Below are 26,171 nucleotides of genomic sequence, written 5' to 3'. Positions count from 1 at the left end.
TGATCACAGGGTCTGATGCACAACAAATGCTCACTCATGTTTAACATCCATTTTGAAATTCTATATGGAGGCAGAATTTTATTCTAAACCAATATTCTTGAAACGCAGCTTGATTGCATCAATTATTAAAAGCAGCATCAGAACTCACATTTTTTTCCTAGAATGTAAACTTTGTTTTGAACACAGGGACCATTTGGAAACATCTGACACCAATTACCTTCTTGAACTATGAATCAAATAATGGCCTTAGAGGACCATGCTTTCTGATTTATGACCACATGTTATAGAGACTATATTGTCACATTAGTTTCATCTTTGTTTTTGAGCCTTTGAGGTCTAAATTGCCTTTTTCTAACAATATGAATTTCAGTCATTAGCCAGTGACAGTGGCTAAGGTGACTCCTAAAACCTGTTCTGTGGGGGGAGCAGTGTGGGGACGGGGTGAGGCTGATACAGTGTCTCTCTCTCACATACACACACACACACACACACACGCATGCATGCATGCACCTGGGACACTTGGGAAGAGGGCAGACTTCTGTGACATTTGTTACTTGTTTTGTTTCTTTGCTTTTTGTTATAAGTGAATGGAATTTTCTTGCGGCTAAGTTGATTGTGTTGGATGGTATAATCAGGACTAATTGTTAACACAATACAGTGAGGAAGGAAGGAAACCTTTTTTATTTCCTTTCTCCCAGAACACAAATGGAATCCTGGCCATGCTGGACGAGGAGTGCTTGAGGCCTGGCACAGTCACCGATGAGACCTTCTTAGAAAAGCTGAACCAAGTCTGCGCCACCCACCAGCACTTTGAGAGCAGGATGAGCAAGTGCTCCCGCTTTCTCAATGACACGTCCCTGCCTCACAGCTGCTTCAGAATTCAGCATTATGCTGGCAAGGTATGGGGTCGCTGCGAGCTCCCACCCAGTAGGCCTGCACTTACTCCCTTTTGGAGACTGCCTCAGAGTTGACATTCTGACCATTGCCAACTTGTGAGGGTAAAATGAGCAGCTAAAATGGTAGAAATCAAGGGAGTATAGTCAGTGACATTGTAGTAGCCACGTATGGCGTCAGATGGATGCTAGACTTAGTGGGAGATCGCTTCCTAAGTTATATGCATAGATGTCTAACCACTATGCCGTACACCTGAAATTAATATAATATTGAATGTCAACTGTCATTGAAAAATTTAAAAAAATTTCAAATAGTAAAATCAGTAAATGTTCAATAGAAATAGAATCTGTACCATGTTGAGCAATATCTTATTAAAGCTCATAGCTGAAAGGAAAGCCAGTGAACGTAATCAGTTTGAATGTATTTTAAAAATTGATTTTATTATTTTCAAGCTCTAAACTATCCTATAAAAAAATCTATGAACACTAATAAAGAGGATTTGCCAGTAAAAATTAAGACTTAAAAATAAGTCTCTACAGAGTTATAATAAGGTTTTAAAAGCACAAACCATTTAGCAAAAAAAAAAAAAAATTCAGATTTAGATTTTGAAATAACACTGGGATAAATACTTTAAAAAATACTTATTCATTTGCTTAATATTTGGGGGAATTAATTTTATGTTTTATATATAAATATAATGTTAAAAGCAGTTTTGACAATACATTAATTTTTAGAATTCTAAAAGATTGTTGATTGCAGTTAAAGCCTCCTTTGTTATAAATAAGCTTGCAAACTTTAAAGGTTACAAAATTCTTGTGTATTTATATTTGGTAAAAATAAAGTATATGGTCTCTGACTTATCTGTAATTTCAAAATATTGAAACTTGTTACTTTATTTTCTTCATTAGCCTATGTTGTTAAAAGATATTTTCTGGTCAATTTTGCTGCTGGCTTGGGATGTCTGTGAAAATTTAGTGCCATCTCTACTTTGTTTCTTATCATCCACTTCTAAACACACTAGAATTGGCACATGTGAACTGAAAAATAAAAGTAAAACCTTGAAAATTTGCTCAAACACCAGAAAAAGAAAAAAGAAAGAAAGAAAGAAAATCCTTTGAAAATGTTATGATAACATTTTTGGAGTTTATTCTTGCAGATCTTGAATGGTTATAGAATTTATTTTGAACTCTTCTGTGATTTGGACAGATGGAATTTAAACTTGGAGGCTAATTCGGTATTAGAGTGTGACTAAGGTGTTGGGGATTTGGTGGAAAAGAGGAGACTGCAATATAGGTGGCCTTGGAATACTTTTCACAGTTGTTTGATGTTCTGTCACTCAGTGTGTCAGTTGGTGAGTCTCAGTTGTTGCTCATAGGTGCTGTACCAGGTGGAAGGGTTTGTCGACAAAAACAATGACCTCCTCTACCGAGACCTGTCCCAAGCCATGTGGAAGGCCGGCCACACCCTCATCAAGTCTTTGTTCCCTGAAGGGAACCCTGCCAAGATCAACCTGAAGAGGCCTCCTACAGCGGGCTCACAGTTCAAGGCCTCCGTGGCCACGCTGATGAAAAACCTGCAGACCAAGAATCCCAACTACATTAGGTATTTCTGGCACAAAAATTTCCTGGCAGTTCAAATGTGAAGGCACTTGCAAGGAAGGCCATTTTCCTGTTTGCTTAAATCTGAATGTAGCCCAAACAGAGAGTAACTATAGTACTTACGGATCAAAAAATACAGTGCCCCTTCCTCCTCCCAAAGAACGAATTTTAAAAGCGGGGGGAGTGTGGCGGGGCATAGGAATAGATACTTAATGAAATTGGGTTGTTGTCAGGGGGTTCTCAAGTTTCTGTGTTTTTTATAAATAAGTTATTTAAATATATTAAATAAAATATTTTTTATTTTTAATAAGTTAGAAACAAAACATAAACACTTTTTGGTTAGGGTTTTACATAAAACTTTTGTTGGACTCATTTCAGTTTTTTTTCTAATACTAACTTACGGCATTAAAACAAGTGGGGCTTTAGTGTAACTCTGGTGCTAGGAAGTGCGTGCTGCGTTTTTTCCTGTGACAGTGACAGGCCCAGAGGAAGTACTGATTTTTAAAACAACCTGAATTTTTCTCAGAGCAATAGAAATAGCTCTTAAAAAACATCTAGTCTCTTTTCTCTGCTTCTGGGGCCTCTCAGATCTCAGTTCAGTACAGACCAACTGAGAGTAGAGTATTTGGTGAACTCGGTAACAGAAGGTGTGTGCCTGCTGGGTCAGATTTCACACAGCGCACGGACACCCGTATGTCCCTTCTACAGTTGTCCTCGAAAAGTCGGCCATGAGGAGACCACCGTGGAGAACATTTTTGTGTTTGGCTTGGTTACCTAATATATTAGTAACATGTAAATAAGCAAAATCCCTTGGTTTGATTATGTTCAGGTTACAACATATTAGTTAGGTAAAAATTGTAGCTTCAAAAAAAGATAACCAGGAAACTTATGCTCAGTTTCTTTTCTGATTTTCTCAATCGAGTCAATGTCACTTTAAAAAATTTTTTTAAATGCTATTTTATTTAAGTATGATTTACATGAAGTGATATGCACAGATCCTAGGTTAATGACTCAGTTATTTCTTCACCATTGTATACAGGTTGGTAACCACCACCCAGGTCAAGACAATATTTTGTGACCCCAGAAAGTTCCTTCATTCCCCTTTTCTTTTAGTGGTTTTAATGTATCTCTAAAATATCCTAATAAACTCCAGGGTTGTAAATATATTATATTTTTTCCTAGCATCTTTATAGTTTCAGATTTCATACTGAGCTCTATATCTTTGCATATTGATATCCTGTTGCTGTGGTACTTTGTATTGAAAAGTAAAAAATCTCTTAATTTTTTCATTCAGTTGTTGTAAGGAATTTATTGAAAATCAACTGAATGTACGTGCAGGAGTCGAGATTCAGACTCACTCATCTGTTCCGTTGATCTGTTTGTCTAGCCTTAAGACAAAGAGTACGAATTATTTTTATAAATGTAAAAGGAAAAACATGAAAAACACCAGGCAAGATTTAATTGTCCACGTGCTATATATGTGTGTGGAGTTTATTTTATATAACCATAAATGTCTATCAATATACCAATTAGAATACAGAGATTGCTACAACAAGATCCGAGACTGACATTTATTTCTTACATAACTTCTATGTAGAAGGACTCTAGAGCTTACAGATCAGCTGCTTCTGTCTATGACTGTGAACTTCCCAGGAGGTTTCCTCATCCACGTGGTCCGAGGTGGCTCTTCTCCATGTTTCCATTCCCAGCCAGCATTTAGCAGAAGGACAAGGGGAGAACAAGTCCTTCCTATTAAGGGCATACCCAAAAGTGGCACACATTATTTCCACTCTGATCCTAGTGGCCAGATTTTTGGTCACATGGCCACACCCACTTAAAAAAGGAGGCTGGGAAATGTAGTTTTCCCTTGGGTAGCAAAGTACCCCATTGAAAAGGAAGGAAATGTAGGGGTATAGAGACAACCATGTTTTTAATCTTTTCATTGAGGTATAGATATGCATAAAATACTGGTAAAGTACATGAATTTTAATTGTACAACTTGTTGAATTTTTACATATGTGTATACCTGTATAACCCACCCAGACCAAGGAATAAAACAGTTCCATTATCCCAGAAGGTTCCCCTCTGCCCCTTCCCCATCAGTCTCCAATCTTATCCTACCTCAAAGGTAACAGCAGCACTGATTTCAGGTCATGGAGTAATTTTGTTTGAACTTCATATAGTTTTGCTTGAACTTCATAGAAATGGAATCATAAAATATGCACTCTTTTATGTCAGATTTCTTTCACTCAACAAAGGATGCTCATCCATGTTACTGTATTAGGGTTTATTTTTTATTGCTGTGTCTGTAGTATCTTAATTTTTAGGTTTTGGTAAAATGATTTGAAATAATTTCAAAAGAAATGACTAGGTTTCCCAAGAAAAATAAATAATTATCTCACCATGAAATAATTAGGTATGATACTTAGCAAAACACGGACATATGGTTATCGGTAAGAGATAGAGTTTAGAACCTGAAATCTTTGTGACCATTCAGGTGTATCAAACCGAATGATAAAAAAGCAGCCCACATCTTCAACGAGGCCCTCGTCTGCCATCAGATCAGGTACCTGGGCCTGCTGGAGAACGTCCGTGTGAGGAGGGCCGGCTACGCCTTCCGGCAGGCCTATGAGCCTTGCCTGGAAAGATACAAAATGCTTTGTAAACAAACATGGCCCCATTGGAAAGGACCAGCAAGGTAAGAAATTCATGGATCGTATTTAATCATGCAGTTTTAAAGCATACAAATAACATGTTTTTGTCACATGCTCTTAGACAAAACAGTTCTGTGAAAAGTTGGATGTTTTGCACCCTCTTCCACCAGGACATCATTTTGTGCTAATTTGTAATTAATTATAGAAGTCTCAGTTTTCTTCAAGGTCAAAATGGAGCTCATCAAATTCACATTTGAAACTTTTGTATGCAATAGTTTTTAAAATATGCTATGGTAAGACAGCAGGGCTTTATAATTGTTAAGTGTGCTTGTGTAGAATCATAAAAGGGAACCGTTAGAGGGGCGTGTTGATCACTGCTCTTAGCTCTTTGCCTTTCTCTCAGCTTCCCACTCCCCGCTCTTGGGGGAATTAACCCCAGACAGAGTCGTGGGTGGTGCTGAGGGTCCCATTTTCTACCCATTGAGAAGCCGATACAGGAGCAGATATGGTCCAGAGTGTCAGTGTTATTGCTGGCAAAGCTGGATAGGAGAATATGGTAGAACCTGGGGTCACATGGCCTTCAGCTCACCTGCCCTGAATTGCACTCCCCCACCAAGTCCCAGACAGAGCGCTGCACCTTTGCAGGCCCATTCCATGGGGCAGCCACTGCAGCTCTCCTCATGCAGAACCTGTGTGTGGTGAGGCAGCGGGGAGGGGAGGTGGTCGCTGGCAAGGAGAGACCAGGCCTTGCCTACGTAGTGACCTTTCTTCTGCTTTTACCAGTCAGAGAATTTGCCCCTTTTCTGCATGCTGTAGACACTCTTCCGACTTCTCCAGGGAGGCCAGTGAGCCACTTTTACAGGCCCAGGCAGGACCTTGGGGATTGTCATTTCTCTATACTAGTGTTGCCTTTATAGTCTCACTGGACCTGGCCTTTCCCAGGAACATCAACAGTGTTAGACACTCACCCTGTATTACAAGAAGATAAACTCCAGGCATAGGGCATGGTCTCTGCTGTATAATTTAACACCCAAGTAATGTGGGATCTTGGTACTGTTTCAGTTCTCACTAGTAATTTCTAGGATATTTTGGTCAATGTGTATCCTAATACACAAAACAGGTATTTGATTCCTGCATGACACTTGGTCCCCAGGTTGGTGGGGTGAAGCTGAGTTTCAAAGACTGATGTTGAAACCAGGGTCCAGGACACAGAGGTCAGAGCCGGCTCCAGGCCATTGGGGTCGCACTTAGCACTCTCTCTCGGGCTTTGTTCACACACTGATAGGCAGAAGCGGTGCTTAAAATGTCTTTAAGAATTAACTGAGTAAGTTCAGAATAGATCTGAGTTTCTCACACACACCCCTGGCCCGTGTTGGTCCATCCTTAATGGTTACATTTGATACAAGTATTGCCTCTGCTAATGAAACCAAGAAATTGGCTTTGATACCACATTTTCTTAGGAGATAGAGTTCTGAACCCAAATTTGCTTTTTTTTTTTTTTTTTTTTTAGCATTTACTGGATTTGGTCTGGATTTTGTGGAACTCCGTCTTAATTATTTGATAGAAGAATGCTTACTGAAAGAGCAATTATACTTGGAAATGAAACCAATTTTTTGTACCACTAAGAATCTGATGTCATGATTTAAGATAAGATAAACTGATTTTGTAACTCAGAAAACTCATTGTTCTTACTGGTTTTTATAGGGCTGGTGTGGAAGTTCTGTTTAATGAATTAGAGATTCCGATGGAAGAGTATTCCTTTGGTAGATCAAAGATATTCATCCGAAACCCAAGAACAGTACGTAATCAAAACCTTTACGCTCTCAACTTACGTTATGATCACATAAGCAAGTTACTGAAGGCTGTTTAACTTTAGAACCTTACCCAAAATGCGTCCAGGAATGCTGCAATCTTGTATTCATCTGCAGATGTCGAAGAGAATGGGCAAGTGAGGGGTCATGGAAGAATGTATGTGTTTTTGATGAAATGTCAGACTCTTTGATCCACTAGGTTGTACAAAAAAGAAATCATAAAGAAACTTTATAAATAAACAACAAAAATATCTCTAATTCATAGGAATTGGCAGTAAACTCAGTCTGTATTTGTAATATCTGAATGATAGAATAATTTAAGGACAGACAGCCCTATTGTTTAGAAGTATGTGAAGAAACTCAAATTCAAATTTTTTGAAGTTAAAAAGAACACTTAAGGTTCTGTTTAGTAGAATTCCAAGGGAGTTTTTTTTTTACAAATGAATAGACTAGAATGAAATATAATTGGTATGGCAGTTGATTGGTAATTTGGAAATTTAAAGAAAATTTGGGAAGTGTTTAAATTGTTTCAGAGAAACTTTGCCAGCTTCTCTTTTTTCATTAACAATAGCATCCTCGTCAGTGGTGTGAAGATAAACGTAAGCTGAGTTCAGCCCTTGTCCCATTTGTCAAAATGCTGAATCACCAGACTGTAAACTGTGAATTTTGTGTGAATTCATCCAAATAGTTTCATATGGGCTATTTTCCATGTTTTAGATAATAAGGACAATTGTTCATATTTTTTCTCAATGTGGCTGACTCCAGCATCACACATGACATCTTACCTCCTGAGATATTCTATGTCATGAGTGTTTGGTGGATTTTTGATAAACCCATCTATATTTTTTTGTTTTAGTTATTCAAATTAGAAGACCTGAGGAAGCAAAGGCTGGAGGACCTGGCCACTCTCATTCAGAAGATCTACCGGGGGTGGAAGTGCCGCACACACTTCCTGCTGATGAGAAAAAGCCAAATCGTGATTGCTGCCTGGTACAGGAGATACGCCGTAAGTCCCCTGGCACTGCTAATAGCAGTGCTCGTGAATATTTGTTACGCACTTACTGTGTATGTCATCTTTACATACTTCATTCTTCCAACAACTGGGTGAAATGAGTGCTCTTATGGATCCTTTTTAAAGATGAGAAGACTAAGGCATGAGCCCGCAGTTACATAGCAACTAAGTGGCAGAGGTAGGGTTTGAATGCAGTTCGTGTTCAGAGCTCAAGTTCAGTATATCACACTGCCTTCCACCGATGCAGGTGCAGCGAGAAGTCAACATCTTAAATTTGGTCATTGGACAAAAAGAGGCCAGGTCCCCTATCCCTTTGACAATGTGGTGGGGGTCAGTTTTTCAAAATAATGCCTTGTTCTCCATTTATTGTAGCAGCACTGAAAATGGCTTTAATTCCAGAAAGCTAAGGCCACATTTTAGTAGAATTTGGGGTTTGTTTAAAAGGTTGGATTTCCTTTAGTCTTCAGATACTTGGCCCTATTAACTGTGGAAAAAGATTGAATAATAAAGTAAGTCTACATAATTGATTTGGAATTTCCTTTCTCATTTGATTATATTAGTAGATGCTTTGTTGGAGTTATACCACAGGTGTGAGGGCATCCCCAAGGGCTGTCTCTAGGCTAGCTTGAACTTGGGTTGCATCCTCACAAAAGGAATTTTTCCAAATGCTTTCCCACTCTGCTTTCTCACTAAAGGATAAGTTGGGAAATGAATTAAATTTGCAGTCAAATCTCCTTTAGGGTTATCCTTCCTCTTTTTCAGCCATAGAAAGGTTTGGTATAAGGTAGTGTATAATCAGGACATAATTTACGTTGACCTGTGTTCATGTAATACATTTTAGTGTATTATTTCCCAGTTTCAGAAATTAATGAGCTTCTTAAATGATGAAACAAAAGAAAATTTGCTTGAGCTTTTAGAAGTGTGTCTTTAAAATTGCTTCCTCTAGTTAAAAGAGTATAACCAACAATACAAGGGTTAAGGTATGAACCTATCTGGCCATGTTAATGATAGATTCATTCATATGTATTCTGCAAAGGCACAGAGGACTGTTGTCACCACACCTTGCTGCATGTGGCAGTGGCATCTGGCTCTCCTGCAGGTTCATGATGCTCTGTTTTCACTCTCCCTAACAAAGGGAAACCAATAAGTAACCAGACTTCAAGGAACTCTTTTTATCATTTCTTATTTTGAGATTATTAAGAACACCCAGTTTGGAAGTATACTGAATTCATCTATCTTGAATTCTATAAACACTTTGAGACACTTACTCTGCAGGCTCTGGTCATAGCAAGGTGAACAAGACAACCTGATTTCTGACCTGCCAGAGTTTATATTTAGTGAGGGACAGATGCATTTAAGCAAACAAATAATGTCAGTGATTACAAATTGTGGTAAGAGTGCTAAGAAGGAAGTAGGAAACTAAGATAAAGAATAATAGGTATCCAGGATATAACTTTAGGTAGGATGGGTCAAGGATGACCTGCTGAGAGGGACCATTTCATCTGAAGGATGAGAAGAAACAGCCAAAGCAAAGAACCAAGAATAGCAAGTGCTATTTGCATATAGAGCTTTTGTATTTTGAGGGGGGCAGGAGGTCACCATATGTGTCATTAATTCATGATGGTGAAAGTTACAAGCAATATTAATTTGTAGGATGAAAAATAATAACTCAATTTTTAGAGAAAGTACTAATTTTGCTCTAGTGCTGTATTGGTTTCAGAATTTGAACTAAGTGCCTCAACCAGTTAACTACCATGTTTTCTAAGCCAGTGAGTGACTTCATATTTCCCCTCAGATAGATAACTCAAAGATATCTTAAAAGCCCATTTTCAGTTACTGATTCTTTTAAAATCCATAGTTGGTGATATTTCATAGTTCCCTTGAAGTTCCATGATGTTTTAAAGTGAGATTAAGTTATTTTCAAGCCATTTAGGAATTAAAAAAAAATGGGAGTACCAAACAGACATCAGAAATGACAGTGAAGTGTTACAGGTATAATTTGTCCCTACAGCCATGGAATATTACTCAGTGGGGAGTCTTAGAGATTTTCCAGCTCTCATTTGACAGATGAGGAGACCGAGGTCCAGAGAAGGTAGTTAGTGACTTGTTCTGGGTTCTCTTTGCCCTTCTCTCTGGCATCATCGTCTTCTGTTCTCCTGTGTTGATAGTGTCACCCCACGATCTCTGCTGTTCCAAAATGTAGCTTAGAGTCTCTTCCCCCTCAGAGAAAGGGAGCTGAGCTGTCTAGCATTTCCAAAGTGAAGGAGTCACAACGTGACTTTAGTGTGTTGAAAAGCTGTGAAATTCCATGGCACGTGCCCATGTTCCCCTGAATATTCTACACTGTACAGTAAGAACTCACTTTTCTTGAGATGGGTTCCAGCGGCTTCCACTCTTCTGAGGCATCAGCCCTGGAAGTTAGAAAGGCCTCTGGGCATTGAGTTTGCTGAAACAGTGCTTGGCCTCGAGCCTTCTGCTTGGAGCCTTCCTGGGCCTTTAGCCTTCCCCAGCTAGAAGTAACCCCCAGGCATCTGAGCCTGGCTCTGTCTCTCCCAGGACACTGCATTTCACACTGCTGCCTTGTGTCCACTGCGAGTTCTTGAGCGCAGGAGTGGGGTCAGATTCATGTTTATATCCTCCTGGTTCTATTAAAGGACTTTGTACAGAGTAGAAGCTCAATCAATAAAGTTGAGTCGATTGATAGACATTTACTTAAATTTGCTAGCTGATTTCCCAGCTTGAGGCAGAGTGAAAGCAGAAAACCTAAAAGGAACCAGGGATGTTTGCAGAAACAGATACAGAAACTCAGTGTGTTCATTCAGTGTGTGTTGACGGAGCATCGGCTGTGTATTGGACCTGTTATGGTATAACAGTGTAATAGAAAAAAAAGAGGTTAATGATGGTGGGTCCTGAGCCATTTAGAAATGATTTAATTACACTTAGCATCCTTAAAGCATACTGTGGATTAACCACACAGGCACACCTCAGGGATATTGCAGGGTTGGTTCCAAACTGCCACAGTGAAGCCAGTATTGCAATAAAGTGAGCTGGTTTACCAGTGCGTGTGAAGTTTTGCTTACACTACACTATAGTCTGTTAATTATGCAATGGCATTATGTCTAAAAAAATGTACATACCTTGATTAGGAAATACTTCATTGCTAAAACATGCTGCCCATCATCTGAGCCTTCAGCTAGTCCCAATCTTTTTGCTGGTGGAGGGTCTTGCCTCCATGTTGATGAAAATACAGTATCTGTGAAGAGCATTTAAAGAAAGTGCAATGAAACGAGGTGTGAATGTGATGATTTTGAATTGTCTGATATTTTGGTGTCTTTACATTCTGCTTTCTGGGAGGAAAAGGGGTGATCAGCAGTAATTGCACTAAGTAAGCAAAATACTCTTTCCCAATCTTTGCCGTATATAGGGTGGGCAAAAGTAGATTTACAGTTGCAACACAAATAGTACAATAATTAATCATTGATGATACAAGAACAGACCGTGCTTCTGTACTCACAACTGTAAACCTACTTTTGCCCACCCCTGTATGTGTTTCGGATAAGTAAATGGAATTGCTAATGTTTTCCCCTTTCACCCTACAGCAACAAAAGAGGTATCAGCAGATAAAGAGTTCTGCTTTGGTGATTCAGTCTTACATCCGGGGGTGGAAGGTGAGTTTACAAGACTCCACAGCCTTATTTATTTGGGGTTTTCAGGTTCTTCACAAAAGACGATGTCTTTAGATTCCCCCTGCAGTGGGGAGCTCCTTGTCTCCTGCCTACTCTGTAAACAGTCTCAGGTGGAAAGAATAAATATTGTGGACCATGTCTTGGCTGCTTCCTTCTAACTGACTTTTCAAGAGCTTTGTTCTCCGAGCAGGAAGTCCTTGAAGTAATTCTGTACATGATTTCAATATCCTCCTGCCCAGTGTGTGAGGGAAGCTGTAGTCCGGACGACTGTCTCACACTGTTGCCCCCATACCTGTGAGCTGTGCCCGCCCTCAGCTCTCCCGGCCCAGCGCCTCTGCGCCCTTCCCGGTAATCATCTTTCAGGCTGCACCGTCAGGTCAGCAGATCCTGGGCCCTGCCATTCTAGTGGAGCGTCACAGTGGGCTGCCTGCAGGTCCTTTCTGCCAAGGCTTGGTTTGGAGGTCAGCAAAATAGAGCCCACAGACCAGATTTAGTCTACCTTTTGTTTTCACATAGCCTGAAGGCTAACACTGACTGGTTTTTATATTTTTTAAGCATTTTTAAGTGAGGCATATAAAAATTATATGAATACAGATTTCAATAAATGTGTGCATATATGAATACAGAGTTCATACACGTAAAGTTTTATTGCTGCACAACCACACTCATTTATTTTGCATCTTGTGGGTGGCCACTTTCGTGTGGCGGCAGCAGAGTTGATTAGTTGTGACAGAGAACACGTGATCTGCAAAGCCAAAAATTCTTATCATCTGGCCTTTGGCAGAAAAAGTTTACTGACCCCTGTTCTGGGTCAAAGACCATGGAAGGCCTGTTGTGACCACTGTCCTGTTGGGAGCTCTTGTGGAGTGGGCTGAATCCAGAGCCGCTCTGTTTAGAGGGAAGAGCCCTGGGCCAGGAGTTCAGTGCGATCAGGTGACCTTTGTGTAGGGCCGTGGGTAGGCCGGGGGCTTGGTAGTCATCCCCCAGCAAATGCCAAAATAGAAATCCGAGCATGTGGAATAAGTGCAATTGCTGCCTGCAGAGACTTCTTTGACCTAGTTACTGAGTCCTGGGTCGGGGTCCCCAGTCCAGTGACTTCGGAGGCAGGTCTCAGAGCTCACCTCCAAACCGGGCGTTCTGGCCTCCCCAGAATCACTGTCCAGCTGTGACTGAAAAGAAGCCACTGGTTGTGGACCCACGAGAATTGTATTTTATCAAATTTTCAAACATCTCTTGAATTAAAAATACAGCTACAGTTATATCCTCAGACAGCAATAATAAAAGTGATCAAACAGATTTTGGGGGATTGTTGGAGATCCTCCAGCCTCATTCTGAGAACTGCTCCTTCTATCCCATGTGCAGCAGCTTGTATTGCTGCAGTCGGATTTTTCTCCGTCAGATACTAGGCCACGGAGGCTGCTGTCCCACCATGGGTGGGGGCTACACTGCCGGGCTTGTCTCCCCGTTGCACCTTCACACAATCCGTTTGGGGCTAATAAGTAACTTCTCTTTTCCCTTCTTTAAGATATGATTTTTCACTTGAGAATGGGTATCACGACTGTCTGTTCAGGTATTTTTTTTTCAAATCACTACAGATTCCACTTTTTTGGTTAACTTTGTATTTTTCTGGGTGATACCTTAGGCCCGAAAAATCCTGCGGGAGCTGAAGCACCAAAAGCGCTGTGAGGAAGCAGCCACCACCATTGCCGCGTATTGGCACGGGACCCAGGTAGGCCAGAGATGGCACCCAGGAAGGCAGGGGGTTGCAAGTAACATGGGAAATGAGAGACCCTCTCTTGGGGGCAGAAAATGTTTCACTGGCTTACGCTACTGAGCACGCCTTTGCCTCTCGCTCTCTCCAACATGTTGGTGTGGGCGGTGGCACACGCTTTCGTGTTTACTGTTTGATGGTGAGCGGTGTCTTTCTTCTTCTTTCTCCATTGAAAGTTAGCAGTAACCTCCCCTGCCTTAAACTTCTCCGTAACTCCTTTTCAAATGCATCACAGGCGCGAAGGGAACTGAGCCGGCTGAAGGAGGAGGCTAGGAATAAACATGCTATCGCAGTTATTTGGGCTTACTGGCTTGGATCTAAGGTACTTGATACGCACATCTCATCACTCCTTCCTGGAATCTGCAGTAACCCCTCTGTAGTGCTAGCATACGAGGAAATGAATGACTGCACTTAACAGTGGCTCGCAGGGTGCATGTCCTAACAGCTGGATTTAATAAACCTGGAGATGTCAGTGGCGTTAGTGCACGGTAGGAAGCTTCAGCACGAACAGGCAAAAAAGACTAATTGCTTGCTAATGAGGTACTAGTATAGTTACTGTCTTTTTAAAAAATTCTCAAAGAGCATGCATGTTTTAGTTTTTCCTTTTTTCCTTTTTCCCTCTGCCCTGACGTGTACCGGATGGACGTTTTCTAGAGCAGTTTGGGGTGGGGAGCATGTCGGGAATGTGCAGATTTGGGCCTCCCTGGGTCTTCCGCAACTGTTGATGACAGACATGGTTTGAATGCATGCCTTAAAAAAATATTAATCCGTAAATGAAACTGTTTTTTAGGCTCAGTGTGGCAGCTATTGATTATGATAAGCAAAATATTAGATGTGAAAAGAATTGTCATCTGTGATTTAACAGAAAACTATGTTCATGCAAAGCTAGCTCTAAATGCCACTGAAGAATCCCAGGAATTTCAGTGTCAGCTGTTTGCTTGCTGGAACAAAGGCCTCCTGAAATGCTCTCACTAATCCCCAGGCAGAGTCGTGGGCTCTGTGAACATTTCACATACCCCAGGGGACCGAGAGTTTCAAATGTTTTTTTCCATCGAAAACCAAAGGTCATCCCAGCTAAAAATGTGTATTCCAGTTATAAACACTTATCAACCCAGTCCCTGGTTTTTGAGTCTACCTTGTCAGCATTATAAGCCCATCCTGTGAGAAAAATGAGAAAAGATAACATTTGTCCACATAAAGATCTTAATGTGCCAAAACCTCACCAGAGTTGTTCGTTTGTCTTTTCCCTTGAAAATGGGTGAGGAAGAAACGAGGCCCTTTAGCAGACAGGGGGACAGTGTCCCAGCAGAGGCACGGGGACACTTAGACAGTTAACCCTAGGATTTATGCACTGGTGAGCTCATTTCCAGTCTGTGCTACAAAGTAATGGAAAAATCAATGCCTGATTATTCCTGTCTTCTACAGTAGCATGCCTCTGATGAATCTTTCCCTAAGATTAATTTTGAAAGCTACAAGTTGTTTCATTTTTTTTATCTCACTTCAGTATATTTCCCCATTTGGGGCCTTTGCTAATATTAGATTTTGATACATGTTATTTCCAATTTTCTGACTGGAAAGAATTTTGAGTTTTGTGTTTTTGTTTGAACTTCAGAGAAGTAACCTTTATTCCTCCCAGTTTTTGAAATGTTGTTCACAAGGGATGTCTTTTTGTACATCCAAGTGAATGAACTCAGGGATTCCTCTTTAGTCCCCCCTGTGCTGGCAGCAAAGGGAAGTCTGCTGGAATTATTAGGAGCCACTCATGGTTCCAAGGCTTTGATGAGGGAGGGAGGACGGGGTGGGTAAAGGCAAAGAATGGAAGTAAGGGGCGGAGGAGCACTCACACAGATTATTACCCTTCTCTGGAACAGTCTCAGCACACTAAAAATATCCGAGGGACTACACCACCAGCCTGCCACTGATTCTTTGGGTTTAAATGATTGTGCAATGCTCCTCTATTATTCTGAAATCCTGATTCATGAATTGGCTCGTCTGTGTGGTGGGGTGTCTTTTTCTGGTCATTGTGCTATCTGCATTGGGCTGTCTCTTTGATTCACCATCTAAAACATTCTAGGCTCGAAGGGAATTGAAACGCTTGAAGGAGGAGGCTAGGCGTAAGCATGCAGTTGCTGTCATTTGGGCTTACTGGCTTGGACTGAAGGTACTTCTTCCATCCCTCCTTTCTGTCCAGGGTGAACTCCGTGAAGCCTAGCACTTACTAACCCTGAGGAAATGATTGGTTTCGCTTGCTGATGGTCTGCACAGTCTTTGACAATGGCATCTTGCCTAATTTTGTTTCTTTTTGAAAACCAACTGGTACACTAATATTTTCTGATTTTATTGTGCATATTTCTTTAAATAATAGGTTTAAAGTAATAGCAATATAGCATATTTTATTAAAGACACTTCATTACTCAAGTTCTGTTTTATGTTATCATTAGGAGGACGAAGTGTTTTTCTAATTCATGAGACAGAATGACAGTAGTTGAGCTAACAGCTGACCCACCATCTGCAGGGACCAGCCGGGACAGCAGGCTTCTGTTTCCCTGTATCCACCAGCTCTGCTCTCCCGATGGCGTGGGAGCAGAGCCTTCTTTAAAGTGACCATCATTCTAATTGCTCAGCTTAGAAACCAAAGAATTTTGCTTAAATGTGAACAGATTTTGATGAATAAGACCAGCAGGGGATCATTCAGGTGATAGAGACCTGTACGTTCACCTGGCTTCTCATGTATTTCAACATGGTATTTGCGACTTTAGGTAAGGATGCACATAAGTTAATAGCACTGAGCTCTGGTAAACCTTGAGAAAACCTTTAGACATACAGTTTTGTCTCCCTAATATTCAACAACTCATCACTGCAGGGAGCCATCCATACTGTCTTTTGTGGATAATTAGGTCTCTTTTTAACCTTATTCCTCTTAGTTAGTTTTAATTTAATATTATAGCAATTCATATTTTTCTATATACTTGAATATTATCCAGAAATCATTGACCTTGGATATAAGCAGCATTAGCAGTAATGATAAACTCTGCTTTGCATAAGCTGCATTCTTTCCATGAGTTTAGCATGTAAACTTTTAATAAATTAACCTTCTTGATTGTATTGAATATCTATGCAGCAATTTTTAAAGTAAATAAGTAACTTAAATATGAATTTAAGATGTGCTATTTCAAGAATTCTGAACAAATTCTATAGCTACTTCTTAAAAAACAAACTAAGGACTTTTTTCTCCCATTTTATTCACACGTTCTAATTTGCATTCTAATTTTCATAAAGAAAGGAACAAACAACATTAGTCAGGATTTTTACTGTCTGTTGATTTCTACCAGCAGCATTATATTTCTTTTCAGTTTTCTGGATTTAACTAACTGCATATGATTTCAAAAAGACTTTCGTTTTAGGAGTATGTGCCAGCAACCTAGAAACCAAACTCAGTTGGTAGGTGAATGCTGTTTTAGCTGAAGTTAACTGGGCTAACTGGACATAACTTTTTTTTTCAGTTTCCAACAGAAGTATTTTAATGTTACCATGATTATGCAGTTACATTTCTTTGAGGTCCCAGAATATAATAATTTTATACTTTTCATTGTGAAGAATTATGTTCGTAATGAGCCACAGTCTTGCCCTTTTGAATGACCCGATTCTTGTGAAATTTATTAGGAAGTTCAGTAGACCCTTTTTGGACCCCGGGACTCACGAGTGGAGCCTGTTCTGTATGTCGGTGTGGTGTCACAAGGCTCTTCCTGTGTGCAGCTTCTATTTCAGGAGGAAGGGCCTGTCCTGTGAACATGGAAAAGCAGGTTGCTGTGAGCTCAGTTACAGTGACGTCTAGTGTATTTCTAAGGATATGTTTTCATGAAACAAATAACTTTAAACATATAACTTTAAATTCTCTGCTTTTCTGTGCTGTGATAATAGCAAGAACCAATTAATAGGTGCCAGTTTTCTTGTCCTTGTCCCTTCTAAGCTTGTAAGTTTGAAATTTGAAATGCTTATGATCTATCAACTCCATAGCTAAAGGAGAAGTGATAATCAGTAACATAGAATACAAATAAAAGGAAGGACTGCCTGTATGGTGTATGGGAGAATGCTTAACCCTCAATAATATGCCAGTGTAGAGAATGGATCCAGTGCTGAAATGCCCAGGGGGACCAGGCTGGTCATGTGGGTGAGAGAAGTAGCAGATGGGAGGTGGATTAGAACAATGGGGCCTCATGCAGTTTGGAGCTTGCATTTCTCTTCTGAAGGCAGCCGTAGCTACTCTGGTCTCCTTTGTCCTTGATATATGGGGATTGGGCTCACTGTTGCTAGATCTTAAAAAATTTTAGGGGAAACTTGCAATCTGAATTCTTGTGTGAAGTTCTTAATTTAAAATATGCATATGAAACATTTTTCTACAAACTGCATTTGGTTAGTAGGTTGCTGGTTTACCACCCCTAGTATAGGAATATTTTAAACATATGCAGTTAAACCCAGAAAACTGAAGACAAAAGAAAAAGGTACTTAATGTCTGAATTATTCAAGTAGGATAATATTTTGCTAAATTCTAACTCTCATTTATAGCTGGATGATAATAAATATTTTAAGTATTTTCCCCTCAATTTCAAAATTTAACTATCATTCATGCATTCAGTATTCTGCTAAGTTATTTTGTTAGACATCCATATACAATGTGAATACAACCGTGTAGCAGGGAAGAAGTAGGTAAAATAAAGCTATAATATGATGTCAAGTGCAGTGACAGTGTGCAGTAGCAAGACTGGTAGGAGTAGGGGTGAGAGAAAAATCAATGCACTTGTCTGGAAGACAATGGTAGTTCAGATCTTCTAATTAAATCTTATTTTAGTAGCATTCAATCCTCGTTGTGCGGTGATGAAGTCCCATCTTCACAGGCAAGGCTTTGGAAACTGTGATGTAGCCCTTCAGGCCTTTTAAGTGAAAATTGCCTTAGGTCCTTTTTTTTGAAGTGTACTTTGAACTGACAAATTTGCAGCTATGCCTGTACAGTGTTTCTCAGCAAATCATTGGGTTTCTGAAAAACTAGTTGAAAGGATGTAAAATATCAAAATGTTCTGGAATTATCACCTTGCATCTCTTAAGGTCTTATTCTTTGACTTACAATCTGCAGTCTCAGTATGGTTCAGTTGTTTTCTACATCCAGGAAGGCACTTAGGGATGTCCATGTCCCCACATTTTCATTTTTAATGGAGGTGTGTCGTCTGTGTGTTCATCGGCGGCCTCACGCTAACCCCTGTGTTCTGCTTCTTCTTAAAGGTCCGTAGGGAGTACAGGAAATTCTTCAGAGCCAATGCTGGAAAGAAAATTTATGAGTTTACAATTCAGAGAATTGTAAGTTTACATTTTATATGTGTCTTGTTAGCATTATTGGATTAATTAGTAACAGCACCAACGCAACAATGTGTGACTTATTTGACAACAATCAAACCACAACTGTGACACTGAGAGGTTGTGACTTTTTTTATCATTCCTCTTCAAATTCAGACAGAATTGTATCAGAAAGAGTTATTTGTGGCCCATGAATAATTAATAAAATGTTCTTTTTTAAATAAAATGCTTTATTGAACAGAGAGAACATAGTTTGGGGGACTGTGAGGCAACTCTTGTCTGTCTTTTCTTAATAAGGGCACTAACCCCATCATGGGAGCCCCACTCTTATGACCTCATCTAACCTGAATTACCACCCAAGGCCCCATCTCCTAATGCAATCCCATTGGGGTTAGCATTTCAGCATGGGAGTTTGGGGGGTACTAAGGTCTTGCCCCATTAATCTGCCATGAGCTGCCTCAGGGCGAGGCTGGCAAAGGAGTGAGTGGGTAGAGGGGAGAAAGAGAGCCAGGCTGTGCCGGTCTGCCAGAATGGATTCTAAAATCCCTGCTGCCACCTTTCAGAGAAGTGTATGTAGTGCTGACTGGTGCACACTCTGAAGGCAGCTTGCTCTGCCTCTTAGATCTGTGACTTGAGCGAGCCCCTTAACTCCTGCAAGCTTCATTTCATTGTCTGTGAAATGGGGATAATAGCACAAAGCTCGTGAAGTTGTTGTAAGGATTAAAATGGAATAATGATATAAAGCTCTCACAGTTAAGTACTTAATGTACTTCGGAGGCAGTGCTGGCTGATGGGACTTTCTAGAATGATGAAAATGTTTTATGTCTTTGTGGTGCAGTAGAATAGCCACTAACCACATAGGTCTCTTGAGCACTTGAAATGCATGTGACTGATGAGCTGGATTTTTTATTTTACTTAATTTTAATTACTCAATGTTTAAATATAAATAGCCACACATGACTAGTACAGCTCTCTAGCATTAGCTGGTGTTAGTATTCATATTAATATTAGTATTAAAGCCCTGGCTGATACAGCTCAGTGGATTGAGTGTTGGCCTGCAAACCAAAGGGTCGCCAGTTCAATTCCCAGTCAGGGCACATGCCTGGGTTGTGGGCCAGGTCCCCAGCCCAGGGCATGCAAGATGCAACCACACATTGATGTCTCTCTCCCTTTCCTTCTCTCTCCTTTCCCCTCTGTCTAAAAATAAATAAATAAAATCTTTTAAAAATGTTAGTATTAGTGTTCATATTTTTCTTTTGTCTTAGCCATTTGGTAGAGTTCAGATTTCCACAACCGGTATAAGGGGTGGAATAGAGACTTTCCAGAGGACTTACAAAGTCTTACAGACTTACTAAATCCCTCTAAACACTGCTTTGTTTGCTTCTGGTTTATGGAAAATTATGACTTCTGATATCTTACTCATCTGGTGTTTTCTGTCAATCTAACCCATTGCAGGTGCAAAAATACTTTTTAGAAATGAAAACTAAGATGCCATCCTTATCACCAATAGACAAGAATTGGCCCTCAAGACCTTACCTATTTTTGGATTCTACTCATAAAGAGCTGAAAAGGATTTTCCACTTGTGGAGGGTAAAAAAATGTCTTGCTACATTTTTTGGAGACTTATCATGTATTCTGAATGTTTGAGAAGTGCTTTATAGAAGTGAGGTTTTATCACATTTTGCCTCTAGCCTGGAGGAGAATGACTCGAGGACGCAGGTACTTTGAGTCACAGACCATACTTGGCTTTCCGTGGGAAAGCCCAGGGCAGCCGGGTGTCCCTGCTTTCCTCTGGTTCGTGGTCGGGGAGGGGTGCGTGTGGCTGCCTTGTTTTTGCCTTTCAGATACCACTTGCCTGCAAGTAGTTCAGATTTTTTTTTCATCCTATCTGAAGGAATGATACTATAGGAGATAGAAATAATAAAATTGGAACAGTTTCACATGATATAGTTAAATCCTGTAAATTATCAACATATGAACTTATTGACCACAGACATACCTGTGAACAAATGTTTTGATGGACTAGAACTTCCAAGTCCCCTCAAATACATAAAGAGCTTAAAATTTTTCCTTCTATCTGAATTAAAGGGAAGCTGAAAATCTATTTGATGTCGCCTTGTATTTTGGCTCACCTACTTGTACCTGAGAGCATAACATGTAATTTAGGTGTTGCCTAGTGTGGTGTCCATGGGGCACTTGGGTAGATGTTGACTTTATTTCAGTAACTTAGTTGACAAATGAAATCCCAAATTAAATACATACAGGTATCAGATATGTAAGATCATTCGATCGAAGGCCTGTATTGTGTAAAAGAATGATTGGTGGATACATCTTTTGGGAAACTTCCCTATGCAGTGATGTGGGTTGTTTCTTACCAGAACGGCCTAGGAACAGAGTGACCTCATCACTGATTCCTGTAACGGTCAGTACCAGCACAGCATGTGGAACTGGATTCGAAGTTCTGGTCCCTACCTTAGTGAGTCAGTTTGGAGAGATACACCAGCATGTCAATGTGCGGTGGTTTGAGTCTGGCATAGAAAGCCTTTCAGAAATAATGATAGGACCGCTCATGTTGGGGTCCAGCTCTGCCTCTACTCTCCCCAGCTCCGACTCTCACGCTTCTCTCCCTTGGACGGGGGTGGAGATGGAGAGGGGTGTGTGGGCAGCAATGCCAGACTTCCTTTATACAGTTACGCCGCTGGTTCTCAACCACACCTGTAACTGAATTCTGAGAATTCATCCAAAAATCCTAGCCCTGCTCCTCCCACCATCCCTCTCTCCTTTTCGTGAAATCTCAGAATTCAGGTTAAGAGGAGATTTCTCAGGGCTCGTGTCCACTTTGGAAAGTTGTAGTGGGGGATTTGAAACAGTGTTTTTCAAACTACAGGTCATAGCATCTTTGTGGGTTATGAAATCAATTTAGTAGACTACTACCTACATTTTTAAGTGAAATAGAAAAAATAGGGTACACATGTAGAAAGGATGAGTATTGTTTTTGTGCAGCTTCTGTGTTGGTGGACTGCATGTGTGTGTAAATGTGGCAGGTGTGTGCACTGGTTTGGCTCTCTGATGCTGTCCCGCTGTGAATGTATACGGTGTGACAGCCTCAGGCCCGAGGGGTGGCTGCGGCTGACCTCCTGGTGATGGGGAGCGGTGCCCCCAGCAAGGCCCATGCTGGCAGGGCCCTGAAAGCAATAAAACCAACAAAGAGCAAACACTCTTGGCCTTTTAAATGAATATTTCATACACATTTACTCTTGCTGTTATTAAATTGGCTATTATATATAAGAATGAGTGATGATTTATTTATATAAGTGATGTCTTACTTTTTCTTCTTTTTTCCCTATTTCCCAGTGTAAAAAATACAGGGACCAATTCACAGACCAGAAGAAACTTATTTATGAAGAGAAACTAGAAGCCAGTGAACTCTTCAAAGACAAGAAGGCTTTATATCCATCTAGGTATTCTGGCTTTGCTTTATTCATAAAAGTCATTCTTTTCAAGTAGAGTTTGATTTCAGTAATACATGAGAGATTTTTAATATTATGAATTATTTTATGAGCAGCTGGATCTAAATACCATAAACACTTTGGAGCAGTGGTTTCCATTTGTTGGCTTATTCCATTGGCATTAGCTCAGACACTTCACTAAATAATTAGAAGTCACTTAAAAAAGGATTTTATTCATGTATTTTTAGAGAAAGTGGAAGAGGGGGAGAAGGATAGGGAAAGAAACATCAATGTGTGAGAGAAACATTGATTGGTTGCCTCTTGTACATTCCCCCACCAGGACCAAACCCACAACCCAGGCACGGCCCCAGACTGGGAACAGAGCAGGGGACCTTTCAGAGCAGGAGGCCTTGCGCTTTGCAGAACACCCAACTGACTTAAGATAAATTTACACTGTAAATTCCTGTTAGTTTTCCATAGTTTTCTGAGACTGGCCCAGTTGGCCAGTTGGCCATATATTGTAATCACCATTCCAGTCTTCCTACTTTATTTAATAAGCTGGGTCAGAATCTCATTTTTAAGATAAATTCAGAGTGAGCCAGCATATCAGTTTTCCAGTACTTCTTGAGCCCTGGTCTGTGGAGGCCTTTGGTCTGCTAACTCACTGGGCGTGCTGTTGGTGGCCTGTGCAGCAATTCAGCTCCGTTATTGTAGGCACCAAATCCTCAGTAGGAGAGGCAATACCCATTACAAGTTTGCCAGGTCGAGTCCCTGGTAAAGGCTGTCCAAATATTCTTACATCACCCAAGTTCATCATTTCCCCGACAGATTCTTATCCCTTTTTCATCTGGGATTTATAAAAAAAGTAGATTGTACAATTTCAGGCCAAATCCATAACAACTTTTAGTTTCTTCCAAAGAATGGCCTAGTAATAAAAATGCATTATATGCTAAGTATATTCACCTTATTACGTATGGTATGTTTATATTCTGTCTTCAACACACATTTGAAACCCCTTATGCTCCTTTTAAAGGATTGGAAGAACATAAGCTGCCAGATTCATTGGGTTTAAATATTTTAAAAGACACAGCTTCTTTGGTCAGCTGACTTGGATGCTTGGGGTGGTATTTCAGACATAGTGTCTAAATCCGAAGTCGCCCAAAGTGCCTGCTATGCACAGCTTGTTCACACAGGATATTTGTCTGTGTGCTTTCTCTGGAAACTAGTTTTATTTAACTTTTTCTTTATATATTTTTAACATGTAAAGTAACCTTCTTAACTAACATTCCCAGTGGATGACTCTTCAGACACTGGAGAGAGAAAAATGCATTTTTGAAGAAATCAATTCAAAGGCTCTTAGCACTTTCTATTATTAAAAACACATTTGAATATGAACAACAACAAAAAATGTTAGCACCAAGCCAAGTGTTTGGGGGCGGGGCATTTATCAGTTTGCAGGGCCAGTGGCAGGCTCATCCTACAGCTGCCCCTTGGGCAGAATAATTTACCCTCCCACCACCTTGAGAGGCCCAGCCCCTGGGTGTCAGGGGCCTTTCTGTCCTGGGAGCTGGGAAGCTCTGACCACCTACATGGATTTTTCTTACTCCATCCTCCACCCACAACACTAGCATTTAAAGTTGTATTTGCAAGTTGCAAATTGCTAGAACTTCACAGCTCAAAAGAAAGCTGCAGGGTTTTTTGTTTTGTTTTGGTACTTGTGTGTGTGTGTGTGTGTGTGTGTGTGTGTGTGTGTGTGTGTGTGTGTGTCTTTGAAGAAGCTGCCTGAGAGTGCCCCACCCCCAAACTCTACCCCAGATCTTTAGGGAAATTGCTGTCTTAGTGCTGTGCTCATGATTATGCCTCCTGTAAGAAGTAGTTTGAAAGAAAACTGCTCTGATTCTAAATATTTACTAGGCCACATCTGTCCATTTAGAGGTATATTTTGGGAGGACTGGCCCGATTTTTCTTTCATGGATTGCCTGTTGAGAGCTGGAATTCCACGATAATACTGTGCTATATAGTTTTCTTCTAAAGTGGTTGCCTTCTCCAGAAGGCTTATTGATTTTCTCACTCTCTGCAAGAAAATGGAATTTTTCCTTGGATCAGGTGATTGTAATGATTTGTGCTCTTTTGTTCCATTGCTACATATTGTTTAAGGCATTAATAAGTTCTTTGTGGGCAGCTATTAACTTTGTATTAACAGATTGGAAGGAATTGCCTCTTCCTTCATGTGATACCCCAAACTTGGGTCCTGGCTGTCATTCATGGATGTGATTTCTGTTTTGATTGTGCCATGTGATATGATTTTTACCAAAGCCCTGCTTATCAAATGCTATGATATATCAAAAATATGTTTGAAATAGGTTTAAGCTTCTGTTTTCAACTTATATTTAGGACAGATGCAAGTATAATGTATAAAATACATAAAATAAATTTACTTTTTATGAAACTGTCAGACACTGTTTGAAATCAGCTGACTTATCTTTTTCCAATAGTACATTTATCTGAAACTTTTTGTAACATGGGGGTTTTGTTTTTTGTTTTTGTTTTTTTTTGTTTTAGTGTTGGCCAGCCATTCCAAGGGGCATACCTGGAAATCAATAAAAACCCCAAGTATAAGAAACTCAAAGATGCCATTGAAGAAAAGATTATCATTGCTGAAGTTGTGAACAAAATTAACCGTGCAAATGGGAAGGTAAAACTGCTAGCCCTGAGACTTGTAAGAAGTGTTTAACTTTAATTTTCTGATTACTAAAACTTGTATTTCACATTCCCAGCGGAATTACTATGAAGGGAGTTATTTCTCCCTACCTTTAAGGTTAGGAAGAATTTTACTTGTTTTCTGAAATGTTTGTGAATTAGAATACATCACCTAAGTTCAATGTGTTCTCAGTTTACGTAGGTGTGCATATTGGAAGAAAATATGCACTTCTGAAGATAACTAATGCTTTCAGTTCATGGATGATAGAGGGTAATTTTGATCATTGGTTTTTCATCGGTTTTGTTTTGTTTTTGTTTTAGAGTACATCCCGGATTTTTCTCCTAACAAATAATAATCTCCTTCTTGCTGACCAAAAGTCTGGGCAGATCAAGTCAGAGGTTCCCCTGGTGGATGTGACCAAAGTCTCCATGAGCTCCCAGAACGATGGCTTCTTCGCCATCCACCTCAAAGAGGTAAAGATTCTACTGTTGACTTGACTGAAAGGTTTCTGCATCTGTCCAGTCTCTCAGCCACTGATTTAAAATTTTCCAAAACTGAATAATCCTATTACTTGAAGATTATGTGTTCTTCTTACTGATTTGAAAACTTTGGCTGTATTCCCACCTGTGTAAAGTCTCAGGCTTGGTTTTTCAATACTTGAGTAAGATTAATCACTTACTGACTTGTTCACTTGAGTTACAATTTCACTGAATAGCTCTTGTTTGCACCCACTGTGATGTGCATTATTTTGAGAATAAATGTATGGGAATATGAAGATGTTTTAAACTATGCTTTCTCCTGTGGTTTCATCTATATACCAATTTAGTAAATGTCTGGGTAACCTTTAATTTTAGGGTTTCTAAGTACAGAATGCAGCTACAGTGAACTGCCTAATAATTTGGACCTAAAGATTTTTTTTATGTTCTGTGCTTTACACTTACCCAGGACCTCCTGCCTTGAATCTCTGGAGTTGGTCTCACTAACTTTACAGTGACCTTGGCTAAGCTGTTTAACTTTCATGTGCCTACCTTATTTTCCTCCTCTTTAAAGTGGGGGGAATAGTAGTACCTATTTCACAGTGTTATTATAAGGATTAAATGTAAAGTGCTTCACATAGTGTTTGTCACCTAGTAAACAGTTACTGAATAGACAGGTCAGCAAATAGTAATCACATTTAGGGACTTGTGTCTAGTGATTGCTACACCTCTACCCAGCTGATTAAAAACTTAAGAAAATCCCATAAGCT

The 26,171-nt window shown here is 40.0% G+C and overlaps 1 protein-coding gene across 5 annotated transcripts in view; it reads left to right on the top strand.

Annotated features, from left to right (window-relative positions):
- Positions 1–26,171, top strand: part of MYO1B (myosin IB) — a 165,463-nt gene that overhangs the window by 133,561 nt on the left and 5,731 nt on the right. For 3 of the 5 annotated variants that reach the window (XM_045859193.1, XM_045859359.1, XM_045859277.1), the window contains 14 exons: positions 699–899; positions 2,270–2,496; positions 4,990–5,190; positions 6,851–6,944; positions 7,814–7,963; positions 11,569–11,637; positions 13,298–13,384; positions 13,662–13,748; positions 15,501–15,587; positions 18,704–18,778; positions 20,231–20,365; positions 22,130–22,236; positions 24,787–24,919; positions 25,246–25,398. In XM_045859193.1, coding sequence (XP_045715149.1) covers positions 699–899; positions 2,270–2,496; positions 4,990–5,190; positions 6,851–6,944; positions 7,814–7,963; positions 11,569–11,637; positions 13,298–13,384; positions 13,662–13,748; positions 15,501–15,587; positions 18,704–18,778; positions 20,231–20,365; positions 22,130–22,236; positions 24,787–24,919; positions 25,246–25,398 — 1,806 coding nt within the window. The remainder of the gene's footprint in view (positions 1–698; positions 900–2,269; positions 2,497–4,989; positions 5,191–6,850; positions 6,945–7,813; positions 7,964–11,568; positions 11,638–13,297; positions 13,385–13,661; positions 13,749–15,500; positions 15,588–18,703; positions 18,779–20,230; positions 20,366–22,129; positions 22,237–24,786; positions 24,920–25,245; positions 25,399–26,171) is intronic. The other 2 variants (XM_045859445.1, XM_045859535.1) reach the window with 2 other exon arrangements.

This window comes from Phyllostomus hastatus, unplaced genomic scaffold (genome assembly GCF_019186645.2).
Source record: "Phyllostomus hastatus isolate PE091 unplaced genomic scaffold, TTU_PhHast_1.1 phas_contig_1, whole genome shotgun sequence".
NCBI lineage: Eukaryota > Metazoa > Chordata > Mammalia > Chiroptera > Phyllostomidae > Phyllostomus > Phyllostomus hastatus.
Note: the sequence above shows the minus strand (reverse complement) of the source record. Positions and strands in the feature narration are given on the sequence as shown.